This window comes from Dipteris shenzhenensis, chromosome 14, assembly GCF_047967505.1.
Source record: "Dipteris shenzhenensis isolate YYH24624 ecotype China chromosome 14, Dip_SZ_1.0, whole genome shotgun sequence".
NCBI classification, from domain to species: Eukaryota; Viridiplantae; Streptophyta; class Polypodiopsida; order Gleicheniales; family Dipteridaceae; genus Dipteris; species Dipteris shenzhenensis.
In genome coordinates, this window is record NC_141609.1 from 41,903,827 (window position 1) to 41,928,568 (window position 24,742).

Sequence of the window (24,742 nt, forward strand, 5' to 3'; positions counted from 1 at the left end):
CATCAACCAAAGTAAAAGACAATACATTCATTTTTGGGGGACAACCCAAGGCAAAGTACCTCTTATTGACTCAACACAAACACACATAGCATAGGGGCCTAGAAAGCCCAACCCTGGTCAAATGGATATATACCTAGATGAATCCAGGAACATTCCCGAACTCATCCTCTAAAAACACAACATAGTGCAATTTCAATCTCACGATAGTCATTCATAAGATTGAAAACCATAAAATCCATCACGCATAGCACGGACTAGCTACTATGACATCCCCACTAACGTCCTCAGTGTCCAACAGTGGGTGTAGACCATAGTATAAAAGTATGCTCTCACACATACAAATCCACACACCCACACATACTTGAGCATCCATTTATACAAAGTCTTTGTACTGAGTTTCTGTCGGCACTCCGGAGATGAAGGGCAAACTCAGCCATGACAATAGCACTAAAGGAGAAGGCTAATCAAAAAGTAGTCCAAATCTCTTCATTCAAGCTACAACTGCTTGTGAAGTCTATACGATTTCATTTTAGTCTCTCCCAAACAAGCATCTAAATCTAAATCTAGCTGATAGGGCAACATGCCATTTAAGATAGAAAGAATTATCGCAATACCAATAGGCCGCAACTTGGATGAAAACTTCACAAGGTGAAATTTGCATGTTGGCTAATACGGCAGAAGCATACACCTAGATGAATCCAAGAACATTCCCAAACTCATCCTCTAAAAACACAACATAGTGCAGTTTCAATCTCACGATAGTCAAGATGGATCCTCGTCGTCAAGAGAGAGGCCATGAACCTCTGTTGTAACAGGTTCAGCTTCATCTTCAGCCAAAAGATTGGCATGATGCTTCTCTTGTTCCTGTTCTTTCTTCTTGAAGCAATGGGCTTCAATGTGTCTTTTCTACCATTTTTGGAGACATTGCCTACTACTACCAAAGTCCTAACCACAGCCATGTTCACTCTAACAAGCATCTTACATGAAAACCTGGGCAGGGAGGACTTCAGAGTTACTTACCAAACAGCCTTAGCAAGTGACTCAAATATTGTTCTGCCTCAGGTATGAGACACCAGCATAGGTCCTCCCTTTGGATTATCTTCTAGTAGAAGATAATCCTTCTATGAACGTGCTACACATGTGTTCGACCTTACATGCAATGCCAAATTAGAGAGCTAGAGAGAAACCTACAAGGTAGAGTGGCCAACCTTAATGATCCAAGTTTGTAGGATTCCTTAACTAATCGCTCAGATCTTGCCAAACTATTTTGCCGATCTGCTACAATTAGTTGAAAGATTGTTGGTAGTTGCAGTTATTAAAGCCACCTTAATCTCTTGGACGTGAATCATGAATGGACCAAACCATAGGTGCATCATAAGCGATATAAGTACTAATTTTCACTCTAGTGTATTGTAGATCTAGGTGTAGCCCAAGTGATTGAGCAATGGAAAGAAGAGTGGCAAATACATCCTCATGAGGTACCTGTTGGCATCAATGCCTTACATCCTCATGAAGTACCAATTCGCATCAATGTCTTATATGCCTTATACATGTTGATCTTGTACCTATTAGGTTCAAAGCCTAAAGCTTCTGTAGATCCTGTACCTCATCCACTACCTGTTTCTCTAACGTGGCAATGACCTGCCACTCAGCATGCCAAAGCTTCTTCGTCCTACAAGCATTCTAGGAAGATTTGCCCCCCAAGCTTTGAAAAGAAACTTGTTCGAGCCAATCCATAAGTTTTTCTCCACATCTATGTGGACACAAATGAAAAGAATTCAAGGAAAAATGTTCTCTCTAGGTGAACAAGTACACATCCTGAGTCCCGTTGGTTGAGCACCCAGGTGGGATCACCAAGCGCCAAGTGGCAGATACTCGAGCGGTAGGACACACAGTGAGAATTCAATAGGAAATCCAATCTGAGCCATGGTGGTAGTACAGTTCAAGTAGGCTTTAGGAGTTCAGTTCACCAAACCATTGAGTTGAATAGGAGCTCCTACGTTATTTAAGTAATGAGTCCAAGTAGAACGAACTTACTCTGTCACTCTCTATTTTTCTTAGTTGTTGCCAATCGATTCTTGTTGCTCTGATAGAGATCCTTGTGGGGGTTTGAGTCTTAGGTCAAGGTGAGCACCCGTACAAGTTTTTTCAAGAGCACCATCTTGTCGCTCTAGCTATTTGTAATGGACCAAGCCCCCCTTATTTGATATAATACAAAGTTGTGCATGGCTTGTATACATTCTATGGTTTCTCATTGAGCTGTTCCACCTATCTTCATACAATTTCTCCCAGATCAAACACCTCCATTAGTTGTTCTCAACACCCAACACTTGCATTGAGTAGGTACATGCACTAGGCAACCCTATAAGTGCAAGAGAGAGAACCTTTGCCAAGCGCTTGCACTATATATTCTAAGAGCTATGTACATGATCAATGAGGGGTGAGGGAAAAACAAATTTTTCCATTAAGGCATCCTTCACACAAATCTCCCTCTTTGTTGTTGCTGATGATAAGAGCCCTTTCACCACGTTCTTGTTTTCAAGCAACTACATGTGTCTAAAGTTAAGATGCCATACTTTTGGTGCTATCACTAATAGTTTGTATGTGCAACCATGCATACTCTCTAACCAGTTATTGTCATCGTCAACTTATAAAAACACAATCTCTTGTCCCATGTCCAATGAAGGGGTCAGTAATGGCAAAGCGGTTCCATGGTCCAAAATAATCTATTTGGCATAGCCGCCCCTTGGGCATTCAATTGCGCTATAGGGTGCCCATCGACATCCATTTTTATAAAAAAAATATGTTGTAAAAGACTACAATTAAAAAATGAAATGTAGTAAAATCTCCACACCACCTTTAATGCATTACATTGTGCATACTAAACATAATTATGCATGCCTCCAAACTCTATGTGAAGTAGAGACCCACAATTTGATGATTGAAAATATAATTAATATTAGGAAAACTCGTCAGTATTTGGATCCATTTTAATTTGCAACATTCAATGAGACTATGCCATATCATCACTGCTCCAAATTCTATTCAACAACCAACCCAAGTCATACAAATTGTTAGAATCAATGCTCCACTCTCATGTAATTACATGGGTACTGACTAGCTATGCTTGTCATCCCCTCATTATGAGGAGGGGGCATTGAGTGGCATGGTCACTCAATAGGTCTGGGTTTATCCTCAGCCCATAGGAATGCTCACCATATCTATCTACTTCTGGCCAATGGCACCTCTTAAAAATTACAAACCAAGGCAACATATGTTGTAGTGGTTGCTAGAATGCACTGAATGATTATGGCACAGGTAGTCCACCCTAAACTCATGCCATACTAGCTGTAAATATTGGACTTAATCCTTTCTTTAAGCCATCCATGAGGGTACATTTGGACTCAAAAAGGGCCTCATAAGTAGTGAATAAACAAAATGTATTAAGAACTAACAAAGCCTATAGAGGGTCCCATCGCCCCAATCTGAGTCCAAAAAGGTACATATGCCTAAGCTTTGGTGGCCCAAAAAAGTGCACCTCCCTCTCCCACTTGGAGGGACCGCCCACTTGCAAGAAGTTCACTCTCTTTATAACCCAAGGTGCTCCCCATTCCCAAAAAGTATCTCGAAGGTACCACTCCCCCAAAAAAATTGAATGTTTTCAAAGTGCCAAAATTGAGCTAAATCCCTTCCAAACCTTCCCCCAAACCATGCCTATGAGCCCAAATCACTTTCCAACCACTAAATCCTTATTTTTTCTCATGATAAGTACTTTTTGATCCCTGAAGCCTTCTTCTTCTCATAGTAATCATTTCCAACTCTTGAACTCTTCTTCCTCTCACCATAACCACTTTTCTTCTTACCATAATCTGTAAAGATATTTTCCAAACCCTATCATGGCTCCATTGCAAGATCCCCCTATGACGTGGTGCTTGTTGGTAGTTGGTAGTTGGTAGTGCAGCAACAAAGCATAGGATGCAAGCTACAACAAATTATAGGATGCTATATATACCTTTGTAAGACTAGAATAAGTCCAATCATACAAATTTAGAATTTTTGTTATTCTAAAGATCAAAAATCTACAAAGAAAATAAAAGAGAAGAAAAAAGAGGTAAACAAAAACTTTTATGAAAAACAAAAGGAAGACATACTTAGCAAGCAAAGCAACACTTATGTCGTCATCAGTGCCCAAGCATAAGCAGCTATACTGGGTTTCTAAAGTCTTCTATTGCTTTGATTCCCTAATATCAATCTCGTTTATTACCTCCTGAGGTAGGTGGTAGTGGAGAAAGCAAGCATAGGGTGCAAGCTACGCGGTGCATGAGGGCTAACTTCTAGAGATTCTTAACTACATCTTGTTGGATAAACATCATTCACAACTTTCCAAATATGTGGCAACAATATCAAATGGATTTGAAGGACGTTGAGCATTGATGGATAAGAACATTCATGCAATCAAAGATAGAAGGAAGAATATTATATGATATTCACTGTTTTTTGAGGCGGATGTAATGGAAGTGGTCACTCTTTAGCGCTTACCACTAAAGCCATTAGTACTATATCTAGCTTGTAGATGTTGATATCCCTTAGATGAAACTTATTGTATTATAGTGTGCCCTTTTGTAGACACCATATTTTGGCTCCCCCATGGAGGTTTCTTGTACTTTCTCTTTAAATTGCAATTGATCTCTTTTCAATCTAGAAAGAAAAATTGTTACCATTATCCTGAGATAAAGTAAAATCATAAGCATGTGGGTGTGCATTTGGGATAACAATGTCACTAATGTGCATTTCGCCCAAATGTACACGTGGCCAAGAGGCTTTTTTTATTTTTTACATTTTTTGTTGTGTCTTATGACATTGCTTCTTACCCCTAATCTGCCCATTCATAGCGATTAGAAATTTTTCATTTAATGAGCACCAACACACCCCATTAACCACACATCTATACCAAAAATCAGTTGTTCTAAGAAGAACAAGTATTGTGTAAATGAAGAAAGGCAACCACTCTGACTAGAACCAATTTAACAAAATTTGCAATTTATGCGCAGGTGTATGGGCGCATTGTATGGGTGTGTACGTGGTGTCAATTAACAAGATTTTGATAAAAAGCTCTTTATTAATACAAAATATAAAAATGTGTGTGTGTGTGTGTGTGTGTGTGTGTGTGTGTGTGGTACATGTCTTGGACAGAGAGGTGAAGCTTCACCTCTCTGTCCAAGATGTCACCTTGCATCGGAGAGTATTCCGCATTTATTGTGGTTTTGTTCATATTCCAGAGACCTTCTAGATAGAATCTCCTATTTTTTATCTCTCAGATTTCCAGCACACAGGTTCTACAGGTTTTTCTGGATGTATGGCAAACTATCAGCTTCTTTGTCACAGTATTCTCTCTTCTTCCACTGGATCAGATACTGGGCATTATGGACCCTCTGGCTGCAGCGCATCCAAGCATATCTGAATTCTCCTCTTCAGCATCCTTATGAGTTTTTCAGAGCCTCATTAAGGCAGTCTTTATATGATGCCTTACATGAGGAAGATTTGGATGTTTCTTGTATTCAACTTTTCTTTTACTGTTTCTGATGGATAGGGCTGTAGCTCTATTTTGAGCACGGCCTGGATGTAAATGAATGTTTTATAATATAAGTATCTTGGTTTTACAAAAAAAAAAAAAAAAGTGTATAGTACATGTCTAGGGGTTGTGGATGAGTGAGAGAATATCTGGTCCTATGCAATGTCACTCTGAAAATAGTCAGTGCCCCACATAGCCATTCCCCAAAAAAAATTCCTATTCAAAATAGCCTATTAAAAACATTGTTTTGGGGGAAATAGCTCTCCATGTCCCCAAATAAAGTTCTCTCAAAAAACAATTTGAAAAAAAACGGCCATTCGTCCCTATGTGCTTTGAGGTGCGCATTTGGGCCAAACAACAATCTCAGTAGGTGTCCTATGAGATGAAAAATGCAAAAGGTTCCATTAATTAGTTGTGGAGAAAGGAAGAGAGGTGAAAAGGAAGAGGGGAAGGCCATGATTAAATTAAGGTAGAAAGGGAGAGGGCATTAAAGGAGGGATTTGAGATTGGGGAGGAGGGGAGAGAGGAGGTACCACTAATTAAAGAGGAAAGGACCTCTTAAAGGGGGAGGGGGGGATGAGGGAGCATTTATAATACTATTATAAGGAAAAGGGGATATAATATTACTTTATAGCTTATTGGTAGGGCTCACGCATGCGAAAAGTAAGGTTTTGGGTTCAAATCTTTTCCCCAACATTTGGGGAAACCCCCCTTGGACATAGTATATATATATATATATATACCTTTGAAAGACTAGAATAAGTCCAATCATACAAATTTAGATTTTTTGTTGTTCTAAAGACCAAAAATCTACACAGAAAATAAAAGAGAATGAAAGAGAAGAAAAAAGAGGTAAAGCTTAATTGATGCAACATAGCTTAATTAAGCCTCCATGCACCAAAACTAATTATTTAATGGGTTGGGATATGAGAGAGTGAATCTCTCTCTCTCTCTCTCTCTCTCTCTCTCTCTCTCTCTCTTCCTGCCCTCCCTCAAAAACACCAAGTCTCTCCCCAACACACTCCTCCTACCCTCTATCCCTTACACGTCCCTTTTGAGCAACCCAAAAATCAATGTGGTCCTTCAAAATGTGTCCTACACAAGATTGAAGTGATAGAGTTGGCCTAGGGGAAGGGTGCTTCACCAACGTAGAAAGAATGGAAGAAAGAAAAGAGGAAAAGGTTTAGAGGATGAAGACCTTCTCAAGTGCACTCATCCTATGAGCACTACGTCACAGACGAATAGGGATGTAGTGCCGACTACAGTGTGCAACTGAGCACTGAGGTACTAGTAGGCCATCCTCCCACCCATCAGCCAAGGGAACATAACAACGAAATAAGAGCCCCATCGACCCGATCATAGGTCAAGGAAGGTACCATGGAGGGAAATGCAGAGGAGGAATATAGTTCTAATAATGAGGACAAATCTTTCTCAAAGGACACCATCCAGGCTACTGTAGAAACACATAGAAATGAAGAAGGCAAGTTCCAGAGCAAATAGGTTGGCTTCTCAAGAGAAAGAAGCAGGCTCCAGTCAATTGGGTGGCCTTGTACGTTTAGTGGCCAAGGATAGCCCCTAGTTATGTTGCAAACGATCAGCCTGCTCCGAGAGTCTCACTTAAGGAACCAGAAGTCGAAACAATAGAGTCTTCCCGAAGAGAGTAACTTTGTCGCAGGGCATTCATCTAAACGGCATACAATCAGACTACCTAAGCATAGTAACAATGGGGAAGCTTTATTAGGTGAATCCAATGAGTTCCAAGAACAATTCAACACAAGGGGAGCAGTCACCTAAGGAACATAAATATCTTCCCGACCCTCCACAGGCCTCGGGATGTTATCTATGCCAATTGGTAATAGCTTTGAGAAACAAGATTGGAAGCTGCACAAAGACTGTAGCATGTAATGGCATATTAGGTTCACCTTAAGTCCTCTTGCACGAAAGGCAAAATCATAATACCCGTGACTTTTATATCGAGTTGGTCGACCTCATGGATGAACGGAAGCAACAGATGGAGGCCAAGCTGGAGACTTTAATGATGTCACATGTTGACTTATAGACTAAGTGTAAGGCATTGGCACACCAGTATCAAGTGTAAGGCATTGGCACACCAGTATCAAGAGGCCATGAGAGTGCTCAGCAGCTCTCAAAACACCGGAGCTCCTCAAATATCCCTTGTTTGATCGCTGCACCTCAACATATCGTGTCAAAAATTAGAAGGTACGACATTCTGTAGGTTTTGCAGCGTAAAATCGGAAGAGATGTTATGATCCTGCTCGGAAATTCAGCAGCTTTTGTTGTCATTTGCACAAAATAGGAGGCTTGGCAAGACTTCTGTAGGTAAATCGGAAGGGATTTTGACATGAATAGAGGCTAACATTTTGTAGATGTAGTAGCTTTTGTGTGTCTTTGCACATGAGCAGATTGGAAATGTTTGTGGGAAATTGCAGCAGCTTTCATGTCAACCAGAAGCGGTTCTTGCGGGCATCAATCTGCCTACGGAGGAGCGAGGCACTTGTTACAAAGATTCTAGTCTCTAACACCATTTTTGGCCTGCCCCTGCCCATCTGGGTAGCCTTAGCTTCGGCGTTCGTTTTGGAAAACAGAAAATAGCAATTTGTGGCAATAATTAAATCCTGAATTTTCCTATTAGTCTACTATGGACCTATTTAAAACAGTGTAATGTGACCTGCATGCGGTTGGTTTCTCCTCTATTCGAGCGTGGATCTTCTTCAACGTCGGTGGTTGTGCAGGAGAACAATCTAATCAGGTAAGTGTGCGTTTAAGAGTTGATTAGTTCTTCGCCTGCATGCAAGCTAGGCAAGAGTTGATTAATGCTTCGCCTGCATGCAAGCTGGGCAAACAACAGTATTTGGTTTCCCTTCTTCGTAGGTCATGTGCTATTTACTTCCCCTAAATGTTGTTAATGACGGACATGCTCCTCTCAACAACTTCTCTGCATGGAATATATGCAAAGATTGTGGGCTTATCGTCTTCTCCAGCGTGTACAATCTGTCTTCTATAAAATAGGAGTGCCAAATGCTTTTGAGGTAATTGTTTTCTATGCAAGCTTTAGCAAATGAAGCCTGCAGCCATGGATATTTCTGTGGATGCAATGGAGACAAATAGTGGTGCTTTCATGAAACATAATGTTCTTGTTGGTCTTCCATTTGCTTGTGGAAGCAAAGGCATGATCAATAGGAGAGGCAAGAGCGGCTTCCTTATTGTGACGATGCTTCTCAATGGGGAGGGCCACCATATCATCAAACGTAGAAGTGGCAAGGTGAAGGATCTCAAGAGTGTCCTCAAAGCGAGAAATGCCATGCGTAATCTTCATAAAGACAGCCATCTTATTTTCATCATCAGGGACACTCTTCAAACTTGAGAGTTGTTGAACAAGAGATTGAAACTAGACTAGATGATCGTTATACTCATCACTCTCTTCCATTTTCAGATCATAAAATTTGAGCTTCAAAAAGAATTTAGAGTTGGTGATTTTATTACCAAAGAAGGTCTCACCGTGACTCCAAATCTGCTTAGCTGTTCACTTGAAATCCACATGATGGATGAGAGTCCGCTAAGCAAAGACCAATGAGGACAATGGCCTTAGCATTCTCCTGGTTCCAAATCTTTTGGTGTTGTTGATCAAGTAACTCAACCTTGTCATCCTCAACAACATCCCAAACTCCTTCACGCATAAGCAGCAATTGCATCTTGGTTTGCCACGTGGGAAAATCTTCCCCCTTAAACTTCTCCACGAGGATAGAACTTGAAGACAAGGAAGTCATGATTGAAGAGGACCTCGCGAAGGCAGGCAGCAAGCTAAGATGAAGGACCAGAAATCTTCTTGTGTGCAAACTGAGGTCACAAACTCGCAGCACCAGAGGAAGAACCAGCAAGTATGACAGCTGGTCTAGGACTTCAAAACACAATAGCAGCCTCGACGTGTGCAAGATAGGTTAAAAGGTGCTCCTGTAGATAGTTGCAGCAGCTGGTCGAAGGCCTGAGGGACTTTAAAATACACACGTAGGTCCGAAAAGTGCAGGGCGGTTGATGTAGATGGCTAGGCGAAAGCTGCAGATGCTCCAACTCAGCAAGACAGCTCCGAAATGCAAAAGCAGCTGTCCAAAGTACTCCGAGGTGCTGCAGCAGGTCTTCAAGGAAAGAATCAGCTGATTTGGATGTGCTGAAAGTCCTAAAACACCTCGAAAATGCCTCTATTGATGGCGGTTATGCAGCAGCAGCTTTAGAATGGGTCAACAATGCAGCAACTGTCAGAATAGCTCAAAAAAGCCTTCAAGGACCTCGAACTTCTGCCAAAAATGCAAATGCGCACACGTGGTCGGCTCTGCTGCAGCAACTCAGAAAAGCTGATTTTCGGCCATGAAAACCTCCACACGTGCTCACAGGCGTTAAAAACTGTGCCGACCAGCCAGGTAACAGGCCGTCAACAGCGCCTAGAGCTCTGAAATGGCTCAAATGAAGGCGTCAAAACAGGTGCAAACAGATGAAAGAAAGAGGCGAATAGAGGCAGCAAGCTGTGGTGGCAAAAGCAGAAGCAAATGGGTGCAAGGAGGAGGTGAATAGAGGCGGAAATATGGCGGCTAAGAGAAGTAGGCAGCATAGACGAAATTAGGGTTAGGGCAAGACCTTAGGGAGTCAGGGTTCATTCTTTGTTCTATTGGAATAGTAAATACACCTCAGAACATATACCTAGATGAGTCCAGGCACATGCCCAAACTCATCCTCTAAAAACACAAAGAACTCATACCTAGATGAGTCTAGGCACATACACCTCAGAACATAGTACATGCGATCCGTCCATAACCCCTTCTACCAAAAGCTTTGCTTAACCCATTCATAGGCACCAATCATTAGATTAGAATTAGGGCAGGGATGAGCTTAAAACAGTCTTTAGAGCTTATCATCATGCCCTGACAGAGGTTTTAATGAGCTTATCATCATGCCCTGTGGCCTTACTTATGGCTCAGGTGCTTTCTAGTTCCTAGTCAATCAGATATTTCAGCCCTTTCTCTTCAAGGCAGATTCAATATTATCTTGATCTAAAGCAAGACAAAGGAGCTCTGAAATGGAACCAAAAAGCATGAAGCTGAAGCTTTTTACTTCATCAACAGATGCTGGAAACCTATAAACATTGCCACAAGTAGCTGTTGATGATATTGAGCTATGACTGAAATTTTGAATTTGCTTAGGTCACTTCAAGAGCATTGGACTGCAGTACCGTTACTTATCAAACAAGGGAGCTGCACTCCCAATTCACAGGTATGTTTAAGACCTATACAGAAGGAAAGCACCTTGTGCACCACCATTTACTATACATACAGTACAATAAACTCGATGGCATTGTAAGTTGATTATCCAGGCTTAAAGATAGCAACACCAGTAAACCCTACACATTCACCTAAATTCAGCACTGTAAGATTAAACATGCAGCAAAATGCAGCGTCCAAGATTCAATGCCTTTGGGCATAACTAGCGATAAGGTAAGAACAAGCACAAAATTTACCAAGATGGATATGTTTCCTTTTCTGAAGTCCCGCAACGCCGCTTCTCTTTCTGCTTGGCTTCTTCCACCATGTAAAGCAGATGCCTTCAGATCTTGGGCTACCAAGGCATCCGTAATCTCATCACACCTTGTCTAAAAAAAATTAAGCATCACTAAGCAATTGATCAAAACAAGATTTCAGTAAAAATTCAGCTGAGTACTGAAAAAATCCAAAACATAGGTTAGATATACCTTTCGCTCAACAAAAACAATAGTCAGGGGTGCAGGGTGGCCAGCCCTCTCTGCTTGATTCGATTCTTCCACAAGAAGTGCTAACAGTTTGTCAACCTGTCACATCAAGCATGCATAAACCTAAGCTTGTATCCAAACATCAAGCTTGCATAAACCTAAGCATTCGATTCTTCCACAAGAAGTTCTAACAGTTTGTCAACCTAAAACATCAAGCATGCATAAACCTAAGCTTGTATCCAAACATTCAAAGCAATTTTATACTGCAACACATCTCACTAAGCAATTTTAACACATACAAAAACAAGAGCGTGTAAAGAGAATTCTAATGACAATTTAACTAGACCGGAGAGCAGAGCTAGAGAAACCCCCCCCCCCTCTCTCTCTCTCTCTCTCTCTCTCTCTCTCTCATACACAACTGACACACATAGTTGACACAATGCAACCCATTTATTTTAAAAAACAGGATCGATGATAAAGCACTTGAATCAGACCAGCGAGCAATTTTCCCTCTGCATACATGGCGAAACAAAAGACAACAGCCACCGAGAACAAGACATCCCCCCGATCATGATAGACTGCAACAAACGCCACATGTGTCAAAACATCTAGAAAGCACCCTACATAAGCTCAAGTGGCAAGGCAACTGTGTAGAGTTGAACAACCAGCTAACCAACTCCCTAACAGAGCGCAGCCCACACATGTCTTAAAAAGGCAAAGGAAGAAGCGAAGGAATGCCCTGTAACAGCTGCCATGATATGTAATGAGAGATGCCAGACATGCATGGAACTCAGCAATAAGTTATAACAGAAGAAAAAACAGCAAGGGAAAGGGATTACAAAACACTACCCCCCCCCCCACCCCAAAAAAGGATACTCCTGCAAAGTATACAACAGGAGAGGTATGAACACTCAAGAGGGACCCAAAACAAGTCTTTGGAAAATCCATGCAAAACAATCCCAGAAAAGGAGGGGCAAATGGGAAGACATGAAAGCATCAAACAAGACAGAGCAAGGAAACAAATCCACTTTCTATCAAAGCACGAGGTATTGTGTCAATTGAGGACATAGAAAATGGACTGAAGAAACTAGCCAATGGCAGATGCCAAACCCCAATGCCTCCTCACATAAATGTTAAAATGGGGGGGACAGACAACAAGAGGGACACTCACAATAGTGATGAACAAGGCCATAGAATAGATGTTCGAAATACGCCCTATATTCCAAGGGGAAGACAAGCAAGACGAAAAAAACTACAGGCCGATCGTGGTAAGAAGCTCTATGGCACAATCTTGGAGCAGAAAATGAGTGAATGGGCAGACAGCACTAGAGCAAGATCACCATCCCAAGCAGGTTTCAGGCCCAAGCATTCTGACCACCTAGTCACAATAAGATCAATAGCAGAAGGGCATTGGGTAAAAACAATGCTCTATATTGCTGCTTTGTAGACTTCAACAAGGCATTTGACACAGAAACAAAGCTAAGGGAAGCCACACTTTGACTTTACAAAAGGGTGTTCGCTGAACTGGCAAGGCTGCCAGTAGGCTACTCAAACAAGTGGAAAGTCAGTATATGCAGTGATATAGGCATCAAGCAAGGATGTCCCCTCTAAACAACACAATCTTAGGCCTGGAATACACAAACAACTACAAGTGGGTACACCCAAAGTACTTGAGAGAGAGGGTACACTCCAAGTACTTGAGCCTGGAATTCACCGACAACTACAACTGGAAAGTGTGGGAAAGAAGGATCTTATGGAGAATGAAGGCACTTTCCAGCCTACAAAACAAATCAAAAAGTACTACATCTGATTTGGGAATGCCAAAAACTGTATATACAATGCTAAATGCAGACCATCATTCTTTAAGGATGCCAGGCTTAGGCTCTAGGGCTTGCCAAAGGCTTGTGGAAGAGTGTAGAGAGAGTGCAAAAAAGGTTTCTAATCAAAGAGCTGGCAATCAAGGTCCAAAGGCTCATGGAAGCGTGTGGAGAGAGTGCACAAAAGGTTTCTAATCAAAGAGCTGGGAATCAAGGTCCAAACTGTTGGAGGTCAACATCTCCTAAGTCACCGACCGTGGTTAACCCTCTTGGCACATGCCAAGTCTCGTTGACCGAAGTCAACACTCTCTAACCATAGTCAGCTCTGTTCTTTGGTTAACCGTAGTTAACCCTCTTGGTAATAAACCAAGTCTCCCTGACCGGGATCAGGTTTACTTGACCAGAGTCAAGTATCTTTGACCGTAGTCAATTCTTTGACCATTAAAAGAACTCTTTGACCATAATTAACCCATATAAAACTCTTTAATTATGATCAAATAAATGGTCAACTATACTTTGACTTAGGATATTTACATTTTGCTGACATCCCCTCGCCTTCTATTCAATTGACCTCAATTGAAAAGCTTCCTTGTAAACATCCAAAAGCTGTGGATGATCGGATAACATGTCTTCGTCCATCCACTTGGCATCTAATGCCGTATAATTCTTGAATTTTACAAGATACATGTAAAACTCCTTGCCCTGAGGGCCTTTGCGTACAGTATGGTACACAATCTGTTCTAGCTGAAGGACCTCCTCCAGCTCATCCACTTCCGGTGGATCCTCTGATACGGGCTCTGTAGGCTCTGGTCTTTGGAATTTCTTTAGAAGACTCACATGGAATGCATTGTGAATCCTCCAATGCTCTGGCAATGATAACCTGTATGCAACCTCATTTGTTCTTTCTATAACCCTGAAAGGGCCATAGTATATGGGAGATAACTTTGCATACACTTTCTGTTTGCCTTTAAACTTGCGAAGCCTAGCTTTTTCAAACTTCAAAAGTACGCAATCCCCTTCCTTGAGATCTAACTGTCTCCTATGCTTATCTGCAGCTCTTTTATGTTTCTCTTGAGACCTTTCGATTGGTGTCCGAACTTGGCTGTAAGCTGTCTGGAGGTCTCTCACAAACTGATCAGCTGCAAATATTTCATCCTTGGTCCTCAGAATAGGTGGCAGAATCACCTTCCCATAAATGACCTCAAAGGGGGCTTTCCCTGTAGAGCTGTGTACCGTATTATTGTAAGCAAACTCTACCAATGGTAGGTACTTTTCCCAGTCTGAACCTTGGTCACCCACGTAGCATTTCAGCATATCCAATGCTGTAGAATTTGCTACTTCACTTTGACCATCTGTTTGGGAATGGAAAGAAGAAGAAAAATTCAGATTCGTCCCCATGTTATCAAATAAAGCTCTCTAGAATAGACTGGTCATTCTAGGATCTCGATCACTAACAATGGACTTTGGCATACCATGATGCTTAAAGATCTGTGCCATGAAAAGCGTAGCCATATGATCTGCCTTTATGGTTTTGCGAACTGGAATGAAATGAGCTTGCTTGCTGAATCTATCAATGATAGTCCAAATCCCATCATTCCCTGACTTTGATCTTGGCAAATCAAAAATAAAGTCCATTGTAATACTTTCCCATGGTGCATGAGGCACGGGAAGAGGCATAAGTAGGCCAGGTGCCTTCCGTCTATCATACTTCACTTTCTGACACGTAAGGCATTCAGTAACAAACTGATGTATATCTTTCCACATCCCTGGCCAAAAGAAATACCTCTTTAGTGCTAGAGTTGTTGCTGTAATTCCTCTGTGTCCAGCATAGGGAGGTGCATGGCATTCCTCCAAAATCTTTTTCCTCATCTCCTGGGTGATGCATAGGCAATCATCTTTCATTAGATACACATCTTTCAAGGAATAATGACTGGTGGATTGCCCCTCTTTTATTTGCTGTAAAATCTCACCAAAATCTGCATCACTAGCATATTGCTTCCTCATGCCTTCTAGGTCCTGATGATAAGCAATAGTCACATTATTGACCTGGGGTCTTCGGGACAAGGCACCTGCCACTCTGTTCTGAATTCCTCGGGTATGGACAATCTGAAAATGATACATTGACAGCATGTTCATGCACAGTTTTCAACTCTGGCCATTCCTGAATGGTACGGATCTTTGCTGGATCCATCTATATCCCATTCTTGGATATTATATGCCCCAGATAATGGATTTCTTCCAGGAAACATTCACTTTTCTTGCTGTTTGCATAGAGCTGATGATTTCTCAGCTCTTGAAACACTATAGCAAGATGTTCCTTGTGCTCTTTCTCGTACTTAGAAAAGACAATTATGTCATCGAACAAGGTACCAGTGAACTGTCTGTAGGGTCAGAGATACGATCCATCATCCTACTGAAGGTAGCTGGGGCATTTGTTAATCCAAAAGGCATCACCAGATATTCATACAACCCAAAAGCAGTGCAGAACGCTGTCTTGTGCACATCCTGAGGCTGTATCCTCACTTGGTGATAGCCACTCTTTGAGTCTATCCTGCTGAAAATACATCATCAATGCGTGGAATAGGGAATCTATTCTTGATGGTCATTTTGTTCAGTGCGCGGTAATCGACCCACATACGGAATGAGCCATCTTTCTTTTGTACTAGCAGTACAGGGGAACAAAAAGGAGAAGAACTAGGTTGAATCAACCCCTTGGACAACAAGTCCTGCACCTAAGTTATAATCTCTTCTCGCTGAGTTGCACTAACTCTGTATGGGGACCTATTGGGTGGTTCGCTTCTAGGAATGAGTTCTATGCAATGATCCTCAGGTCTCTCAGGGGGTAGCTCCATTGGCAAAGCGTCAAAAAAACAATCTTTAAAATTTTCAATAAACTCAAATTTATTATGATCTGCCTCACTTGTTTCAGCATACATTTCCACATCTCTCTCGTTTACAAAAATCATGTAAGCTGAGACTACAGACTTTATTTCTTTTCCAGCAGAACTATTTGATACAATGATATTCCTAGCAACCACACGATATTCTTTGCTCCTATGTACAAACTCTAGCACTCTTTTAGGAAGAGTCAACTTCACTACCTTGCGATAAAACCAAGGCATACCCAAGACTACATCATGATGTTTCAGTGGAGAAATGAAGAAGTCTTCCTGATCCACATAACTCTGTATATGAAGACGGAGCTTCCCTATCAAGGAAGTGACTCGCACAAGGTTTCCACAGAACATCTAATCGGCATCCAAAGCCCTGCCCAACTTCTCCGTCTTTATTCCCAGCCTCAGGGCTAGGTCCTCTAATGTGAAATTATCAGTAGCCCCTCGATCAAATAAAATTAGCGCTTGCTGGTCTCTGACTTTGCCCCATGATAGCAGCAATTCTCGTTCTTTTGGGTTTGAAACATGACCCAATATGTCAGGAATTCCTCCTACCATTGGCTTTTGCTGTCCCCGTGGCTTCTCTGCCTCTTTTCCCTTCGAAGTTGAAGGCTTTTCTGGGCACTAGGCAGCCACATGCCCCTCTTTCCCACACTTAAAGCATTTCCCTTCTCTGCGAAACTCAGCTATCTAGAAAAACAAAAGGAAGACATACTTAGCACGCAAAGCAAAGCAACACTTATATCGTCATCAGTGCCCAAGCATAAGCAGCTATACTGGGTTGCTAGTATAAGCATATGCTCTAACACATACATATCCACACACCCACACATACTTGAGCGTCCATTCATGCACACGTCTTCGTACTGAATTTCTGTCAACACTCTAGAGGTGAAGAGCACATTCAGCCATGACAAAAGCTAGCAATAAAGGAGAAGACTAATCAAAAAGTAGCCCAAATTCTCTTCTTTCAAGCTACAACTGCTTGTGAAGTCTATACACTCTCATCTTACTCTCCCAAACGAGGATTTCTCAGTAAAAAATGCTGCTGGTATCCAATCCTCCCTATAAAAACGATAATGACAATGAGGCCAGCATTATCTCTTTAATTAAAAGTTAAGTTGGAGGCTCGCACTCAACTCCAGTGAATTGGCCCAAAAAACCTTCTCTATGCTTCAATAAGGTAGTCTGATTAGAATCTAGATTCGTGACTTTGCATTGCTTTCAAGACAATTGCTACATGAGATCACAGCCTCCCAACTGCTTATAATCATTTGTATGGAAGGGTTTTAGAATCTTACCTTTTCTTCATCAACGACTTTATCCAGAAGTTGGGATACATTTGCTGTTGGACTGCTCACTTTTCCAACTTTCACTCGCAAAGGACTGCTCAAATACTCCTGAAGAGACCCTCAAAAGAGTAAGCATCAACGGATGACACTCAACTTTGAGTGATGTGTGTATGATCTACAAACAACACAGATAACATGGTGAAATAGTTGCAAATACCTGAGCTAATGCTTCTATCTCCTCTGGCATGGTGGCACTGAATAGAAGTGTTTGATGCTTTTTTGGAAGATTCTTCATGACCTGCAGACAAATAGGGGGTTTCAGTACAAAGGATGTCATGACCTGAGCGCTTTATTGCAGATACAACAGCCTGAGACAGTCTAGAAGTGTGTACACATCCTTTAATATAAGCTAATAAAAAAGACCTGAACATGGAAAAAGTGTTGCGACAGCTAGGTGGTTCTTATCACAAGGCTAGGTTGTTAGAAATCCTATGTCTACAATTCTTTCTTCCGCTTATAAACAGGTCATTCTGGCAAAGACAACCCCGTTAAAATGTTCAATTCAATAACCATACAGACAGCTCTTGAAAACCACGTTAACCTCACCTCTCTAATCTGGGGTTCAAACCCCATATCGAGCATTCGATCTGCTTCATCAAGAACAACATAGGACACCCTTGACAATGAACTATTGCCTTGCTGAAGGTGATCTATAAACCTTCCAGGAGTAGCAACCACCACCTCCACCCCAGCTCTTAGCTCAGACCTCTGGATGGAAAATAAAGGTTCATCAGCTCATGGTGTACACTGTTTAACAAAGAGCAGCAGAAACATACTGCCAATTAAAAAAGAATAACAAATATACATCCAAAAAATATATTCCTTTACCTGCTCTCCAATGTTCGTTCCTCCAACGACAATTGCTGTTCTAAAGTTGTCAAGAGACCTACTAAAGGCCTTTACCTGCCAAAGCAAGCACCCAGCAATGATAAAAATAGATATGGCTTCATACACAACATCTCCTCTCATGAAAATAAGCTGCGTGAAGCACAGGATCTCAATGCAAGCCTACAAAGGAGAGACTCCTTGCCTATTTAATTTGCCTCCACATCTCTGGCCACAGTAGATTCAAAATATAAACAATGCAGCTAAATGTGTCACCCAGTTCATACACCCATGCTCACTGCCCAAAGTCTACCTGAGCTTTGCCTGGACAGCAGTCTTGCCAAAAAATGTGTTTGGGTCTGAACCAAATGCTTCCAAAAGTTATGAAACGTTTGGCTGTTTAAAAACGTCAATCTGGGTTGACCCTTTAAATTTTCTTTGCTATTTCTCAGTATACACTTCCATATAGGCGGCCAGAAGGCAACTCAGAAATATCAAAGAAAAGCTACAAAAGAGGAGGGACACGACACAAATATAAAAAGACAGACTCTCTCTCTCTCTCTCTCTCTCTCTCTCTCTCTCTCTCTCTCACTCTCTCACACACACACACACAAACACACATATCATATATCACATATGTACATGTACACACGCATACATATACATACCAAAGATAAATACATGTGTGTGTGCGCACACGCACGAGTGAGTGCTTTGTGTGTGTGGAGAGACACACACATGTATTCATAAACATGTGCGTCTGTGTGCCTCACACACACACACACACACACATGTATATGCGTATTCACACAACTCGGAGATATTTATTATTTATTTATTTACTTGTAATTGGTTACACAAAAATAGGAAAGGGAATCTAGTTCCTTCGGACCTAATCTCATAAGCCTCTGATATAGCGATATCTTCCAAAGCATAGCAATTTTATATAATATTCAACAGTACCTCTTTCTCAATCTGTTGTGCTAGCTCTCGAGTCGGAGCTAGAACCAAAGCTAAAGGCCCATCTCCATGCCGTACAGAAGGCTGTGCCAAACAATGCTGCAAGGTACAGATAATACACTAAGAAATGTCAAAGAATACAAGCATTAAAATTGTGCCACAACTCACTCCTATGCCTCAAATTTTTTAATAAATTCAGGTCAACTACCTGGATCATTGGAATGGAAAAGGCTGCAGTTTTGCCACTTCCAGTCTCTGCACACCCAAGCAAATCTCTTCCACTCAATGCCACTGGCATTGCTTGAGCCTGGATTGGTGTAGGTGTGGTGTACTCATGAAATGCAATATCCTTCATGATACTTTGATGCAAGCACTGCAAGCATACAAGGAATATCAAAAAGCTTCACAAACTAATGGCTCTATGAGCATTGCTTGGATAGCAGAGATAGCACACACATTCGAATGCTTTTTCATGACCAATTACAGACAGGGAAAGCTTCTACAAACCATATCTTCGAAAGTCTCCACAGGTGCTGGGGCAAGAGCTGTGCCCGCCGAAATCTCAACATCCACATTCAACCGAGCCCTCACCTCAGCAATCTGACACAAAAAACACGATTATCAACAACATGAGGATAAAGGAGACTTGCTAAATAAAGAGAATAGGGAAAACTACTGAAGGACATGGGACTTGGCCACTCAACTTCCTAAGGCCTTATTTAACCTTGTATTTCAAAGTTTATAACCAAGGAGCATCCAAAGACTTTGCACATTTAAAATTTTAGCATCGTCCATATAGAACAGAAGCACCAGACCTATTGCTGATGTGGGATCCATACCAAAACCTTTATCATAAACTAATGCTAGAAAAAGCATGTGCCATGAACACAAATTTATGGGGTTCTAACCCATTCTCAGGAGGCAAGTGTACAAGCTTTAACCAGATGCATACACATACCAAAACTTTGGCATGCGTGTAAACCAGATTTGCAGTACATTACTCTGACCATATTCTCAATGACAGGTCATATTTCAGAAAACAAGTTTAAACTACCACAATTGCAAACTGTACCAGCTTACTTTGCAACTCAATGAGGGTGGCCCCCAAATTCAAAAAGAGACCTCGGAAAGGCTTTACAAGCATGCCTCACCTCGCAAAGCTTCCTATCTTTGCCTAAGAATGATTCTGCCAATGTAACGACTGGACAGTTGTTTTTAATCAGTGAACATTGTTCAGCGTATGCAGTCACTGAAGGAAAAGAGGGTTGGTATGTTGACAGCAGTGCTTCAAAGCACATGTCTAACAGAAAGACTTGGTTCAAAACCACGGAAAGTACACACCCGGATTCCAAAGTTTCTGTCGGGGATAGCCGGACATGTCCTGTGAAGGGCATTGGTAGCATTCCTTTCGTTAAGACTGCAAGTGAGGAGAAGGATATCTCTGGCGTACTTTATGTACCCAACTTTTGCAAGAACTTACTGTCTATAAGTCAGATGGACAAGAAGAACATGTCAGTTCTCTTCAAAGACGGCAAGGTCATCATGACATCCAAAGCAAATGGGCAGATGGTGGCCCAAGGAGTTGAAGAAAATGGGCTGTACCGCCTCAGTGCAATGTTGGTTCATGAAGACAACGGAAAGTCCAGGCTTTGGCATGAGCGCTTCAATCACGCCAGCATGGAACCTTGGCTGAAATGTCAAAATTGAAGATGGTGGATGGACTTCCACCTATTACAGGCAATGATGGTGTCTGTAGGGCTTGTCTAGAAGGCAAGCAGCACAGGGACAAGTTCCCACAAGAGGCCTCGTTCCGGGCCAGCAAACCACTTGAGTTGGTTCATGCCGACATTTGTGGCCCAATGTCTACAGCATCATGGGCATGATTTCAGTAGAATGACATGGGTGTATTGTTTGGCTAAAAAGTCACAGGCTTACAAGAAGTTCAAGGACTGGAAGGCCAAAGTTGAAAAGGACACAGGGAAGGATGTCAAGACGTTCCGTACAAACAAGGGGAGAGAATTCACCTCAAATAAGTTTAACACATTTTGTCGCAAGCATGGGATCAAGCGACAACTCACCACAGCACATACTTCTCAGCAAAACGGGATAGCCAAGAGGAAGCATAGAACCACCACGGAGATAGGGCTTGCTATGCTCCGAGGGAGGAACCTTTCTAAAGCCTATTGGAGTGAAGCTATCAATACAGCCGTACACATTCTCAACTGGACCAAGACGAAGGCCGTCAAGGACAAGACTCCGTATAAGGCATTTTATGGTAAGAAGCCCTCTATCACTCATCTTCGCATTTTTGGTTCTAACACATGGGTGCATGTGCGCAAGGAAGAAAGGACCAAGCTTGATTCCCGAAGCAGAAAATGTATCTTTGTTAGGTATAGCGAAGAATCCAAGGCCTATCGACTCTTCGACCCAATAAAGAAGCAAATCCTTATCAGTCGGGATGTCATCTTCGAAGAAAAGGAATCTGAACCCCAAGACGAGCCTCAGATAGAGGAGGAGGAGATTGTTCAACCCCCGAACCCACCCCGCCCCAGGTTGACCATCCAAGAGGTGACGAAATCGGAAGCTGATGTTCCACAAGGTACTGAGGAAGAGCAGGATGTTCCAGAAGCAGTTCCAGTTCCTCCTCCCACTGAGAAGCAGAAGAGGTTGCCCCCATGGTAGCTACGGACATTGGAAGACTCTCGGGTCACCAAAATACTTGAGAGTAGCAGTTCCGAATTGCGACGGTCCTAACGTCTTCAGAAGACCCCATCCGTGAATTTTGCGTTGGTGGCTCAGCTTGAAGAGCCAAGGACCTTCGAGGAGGCGAAGGACAATCCAGAATGGCAAGCTACCATGCAGGCAGAGATGGATGCTATCCTGAAGAACAATACCTGGGACTTAGTGGCCAGGCCCCCACGACGGAAAGTCATCGGCACTAAGTGGGTATACAAACTTAAATACAAATCAGACGGCAGCTTGGATAAGTATAAAGCAAGGTTAGTGGTCAAAGGTTTTGCTCAAACTTAAGGCATGGATTTTAATGAAACTTTTGCTTCCACAGCTCGCATGGTTACTATCCGGACAATGATTGCCCTTGCTGCCCAATTCCAGTGGCCTATTTTTCAAATGGACGTGACGTCTGCATTCCTTAATGGAACCCTATAGGAGGAGGTATACGTGGAGCAACCACCGGGCTTTCAAGATCCAGGGTCCCCATTAAAGGTCTGCAGGTTGAAGAAGGCATTATACAGGCTGAAACAGGTCCCTAGAGCTTGGTACCAAAGAATTGATGTATTCTTTCAGAAGGGCTAAGTCGGAGTCCCTCTGAGGCAAACCTTTACTTGTTCATTGAGAAGGGGTTGCGATTGGTACTTATCCTCTATGTTGATGATCTTATCTTGACAGGTGACCATGTCAAGAAGATTTCTCAGGTCAAGGAGCTACTCATGTCTGAGTTTGAGATGACTGACCTTGGGTTATTACACTACTTCATTGGGATAGAAGTAAAGCAGGCGACAGGATCTTCATTTCACAGGAGAAATATTACAGAGAACTTCTGAAGAGATTTCAGATGGAGGATTGCAAGACAGCAGTAACTCCCATGGAGGTCGGGCTCAAGCTAAGTGTTCACAACACATCTCAACCGGTCGATACTCCTTTGTACCGACGATTGGTAGGAAGCTTGCTTTACCTTACCAATACTCGACCTGTTATTTGTTATGCAGTTGAGCTATTATGTCAGTTCTCTGCTTCTCCCAGGAAGAGTCATTGGGATGCAGGTTTACGGGTGCTGAGATATCTAAAGGGTGCTTGCACCTACGGGATCACCTACACCAAAGGCATCAAACTAGGCGGGTTCTGTGACAGTGATTGGGCGGGGCTGATACCAGAAGATCAACAACAAGGTATTGTTTTTTACTTGCATCTGGTGCCATCTCTTGGCTGAGTAAGAAGCAACCCACAATGGCCCTTTCATCTACAGAGGCATAGTACAGAGCCGCATGTACAGCAGCTTGTGAGACACTATGGTTGAGGTGGATTCTGGAGGACATGGACATGTGTCAGGAAGATGCATCAGTGCTGATGTGCAACAATCAGAGTTGCATAGTCATTGCCAAGAATCCAGTGTACCATGCACGGACCAAGCACATCAAAGTTCATTACCACTTTGTTCGAGAGCTCATCATCGACAACGTGATCGAGCTTATGTACTGCCCGACCACCGACAACTTGTCCGACCTCTTCACAAAGGCACTTCCTCGAAAACAGATGGAGCACCTCATCAAACGAATGGGGATTGGCCCACAGTTGTGACATTGAGGGGGGGTGTTAGAAACTCACTGTGCCCACCTGTGAGCCCTCGATTTGAGGGGACAAGGGGCAGTGAGAGGTAGGAGGGCTGGGGAGAGAGACACTCACGCCGGCATCATAGGCAACCAGCACACGGGCTGGTTGCAGTCTGCAATAGCAGGAATAAAGGGGCTCTAGGCCTCACATAGAGGCACCAGGAGCAGCATTGACTGGCCGCCCAGGGCGCCCTTAAATAGGGGCCTGTGGCTGGCCAAGTCGGCCCAACCAGGGCCACCGACCAGGGCCAACCCTGGTCAGTTTACTAGGGCCCATGTGGTCGGCCACCAGACAGGGGTACCGACCCTGCTGATCGGTCAACTGAAGGGGCCTGGGCAGTGACTATAAAAGGCCCAATCCTCCATTGGTTCCAGCATCCAGTGCAAGACTGAAAGCTCCTCTCCAAGGCTGTGTTCAGCACTCAGATCTGGAGCAGTTGGTGAGAGAGAGAGTCCATCAATATTCTCCAGCACTTTGCTGTGTTTTGTACTGCTCCCTTGGAGCTATTTTTCTGCCCACCATCCGGTGGATAAATATACTCTCTCTCTCTCTTTCCATCCATATTTATTTCTGAGTGAGTGTTTGTTGCATCTGTGATCATCTATCTGAGTTGAGTGTGTGTAAGAGTTGGAGAGATCTTGGGTGGAGGTTTGAGTGATTCATTCCCTCTTATTTTCCAACAAGTGCCTTATGAAAAGGCTGGGAAAGGGGCATTGTTCCAGGGTTCTGGTGCCTCAATTTGAGCTGCCAATACTGCAGCAAAGAGGCCCAGGGGTACAGCAACAGGTCTTCACTGCTTATACAGCAGCAAGGGAAGACGAGGGAGGAGGGCATCACGGGAATTTTGTGCATCGCCACCATCACAGCAGCAAGGAGGTCAAGGTTCAACAGGGCAGACATTGCCTTTCAATAGGCTGTCCAAGGGAGCAGCAGAATGACGTGTTTGCGGGTACCATTACGATGCCCACAAGCTCTAGGAAAGCAATGCAGGCTGAGTGTTTTGAAGGTGCCACGAGGAGGTAGAAGAACAGATTTTTGGTGTCACAGGGGTCTACATCTAGTCAGCACCCTGCCAATAGAGGGTGGTAAATTGTGCCCAGCTTTTGTATATGATTTGGTCCATCCTTGCACCGACGCCACAAAGAGAGACGACCCGGCAGATATAGATACGAGACATTTTCGCACCCCATAAGAGAGCCACCATGACACCTAGCTAT

The 24,742-nt window shown here is 42.7% G+C and overlaps 1 protein-coding gene across 1 annotated transcript in view; it reads right to left on the minus strand.

The window, feature by feature from the left end:
- Positions 1-24,742, minus strand: part of LOC147894642 (DEAD-box ATP-dependent RNA helicase 20-like) — a 40,245-nt gene that overhangs the window by 8,804 nt on the left and 6,699 nt on the right. The window contains exons 2-10 of the mRNA XM_087385094.1: positions 19,683-19,775; positions 19,384-19,548; positions 19,179-19,274; positions 18,219-18,293; positions 17,937-18,098; positions 17,548-17,628; positions 17,340-17,438; positions 11,331-11,426; positions 11,100-11,231 (exon numbers count right to left, since the gene is read on the minus strand). Coding sequence (XP_087241220.1) covers positions 11,100-11,231; positions 11,331-11,426; positions 17,340-17,438; positions 17,548-17,628; positions 17,937-18,098; positions 18,219-18,293; positions 19,179-19,274; positions 19,384-19,548; positions 19,683-19,775 — 999 coding nt within the window. The remainder of the gene's footprint in view (positions 1-11,099; positions 11,232-11,330; positions 11,427-17,339; positions 17,439-17,547; positions 17,629-17,936; positions 18,099-18,218; positions 18,294-19,178; positions 19,275-19,383; positions 19,549-19,682; positions 19,776-24,742) is intronic.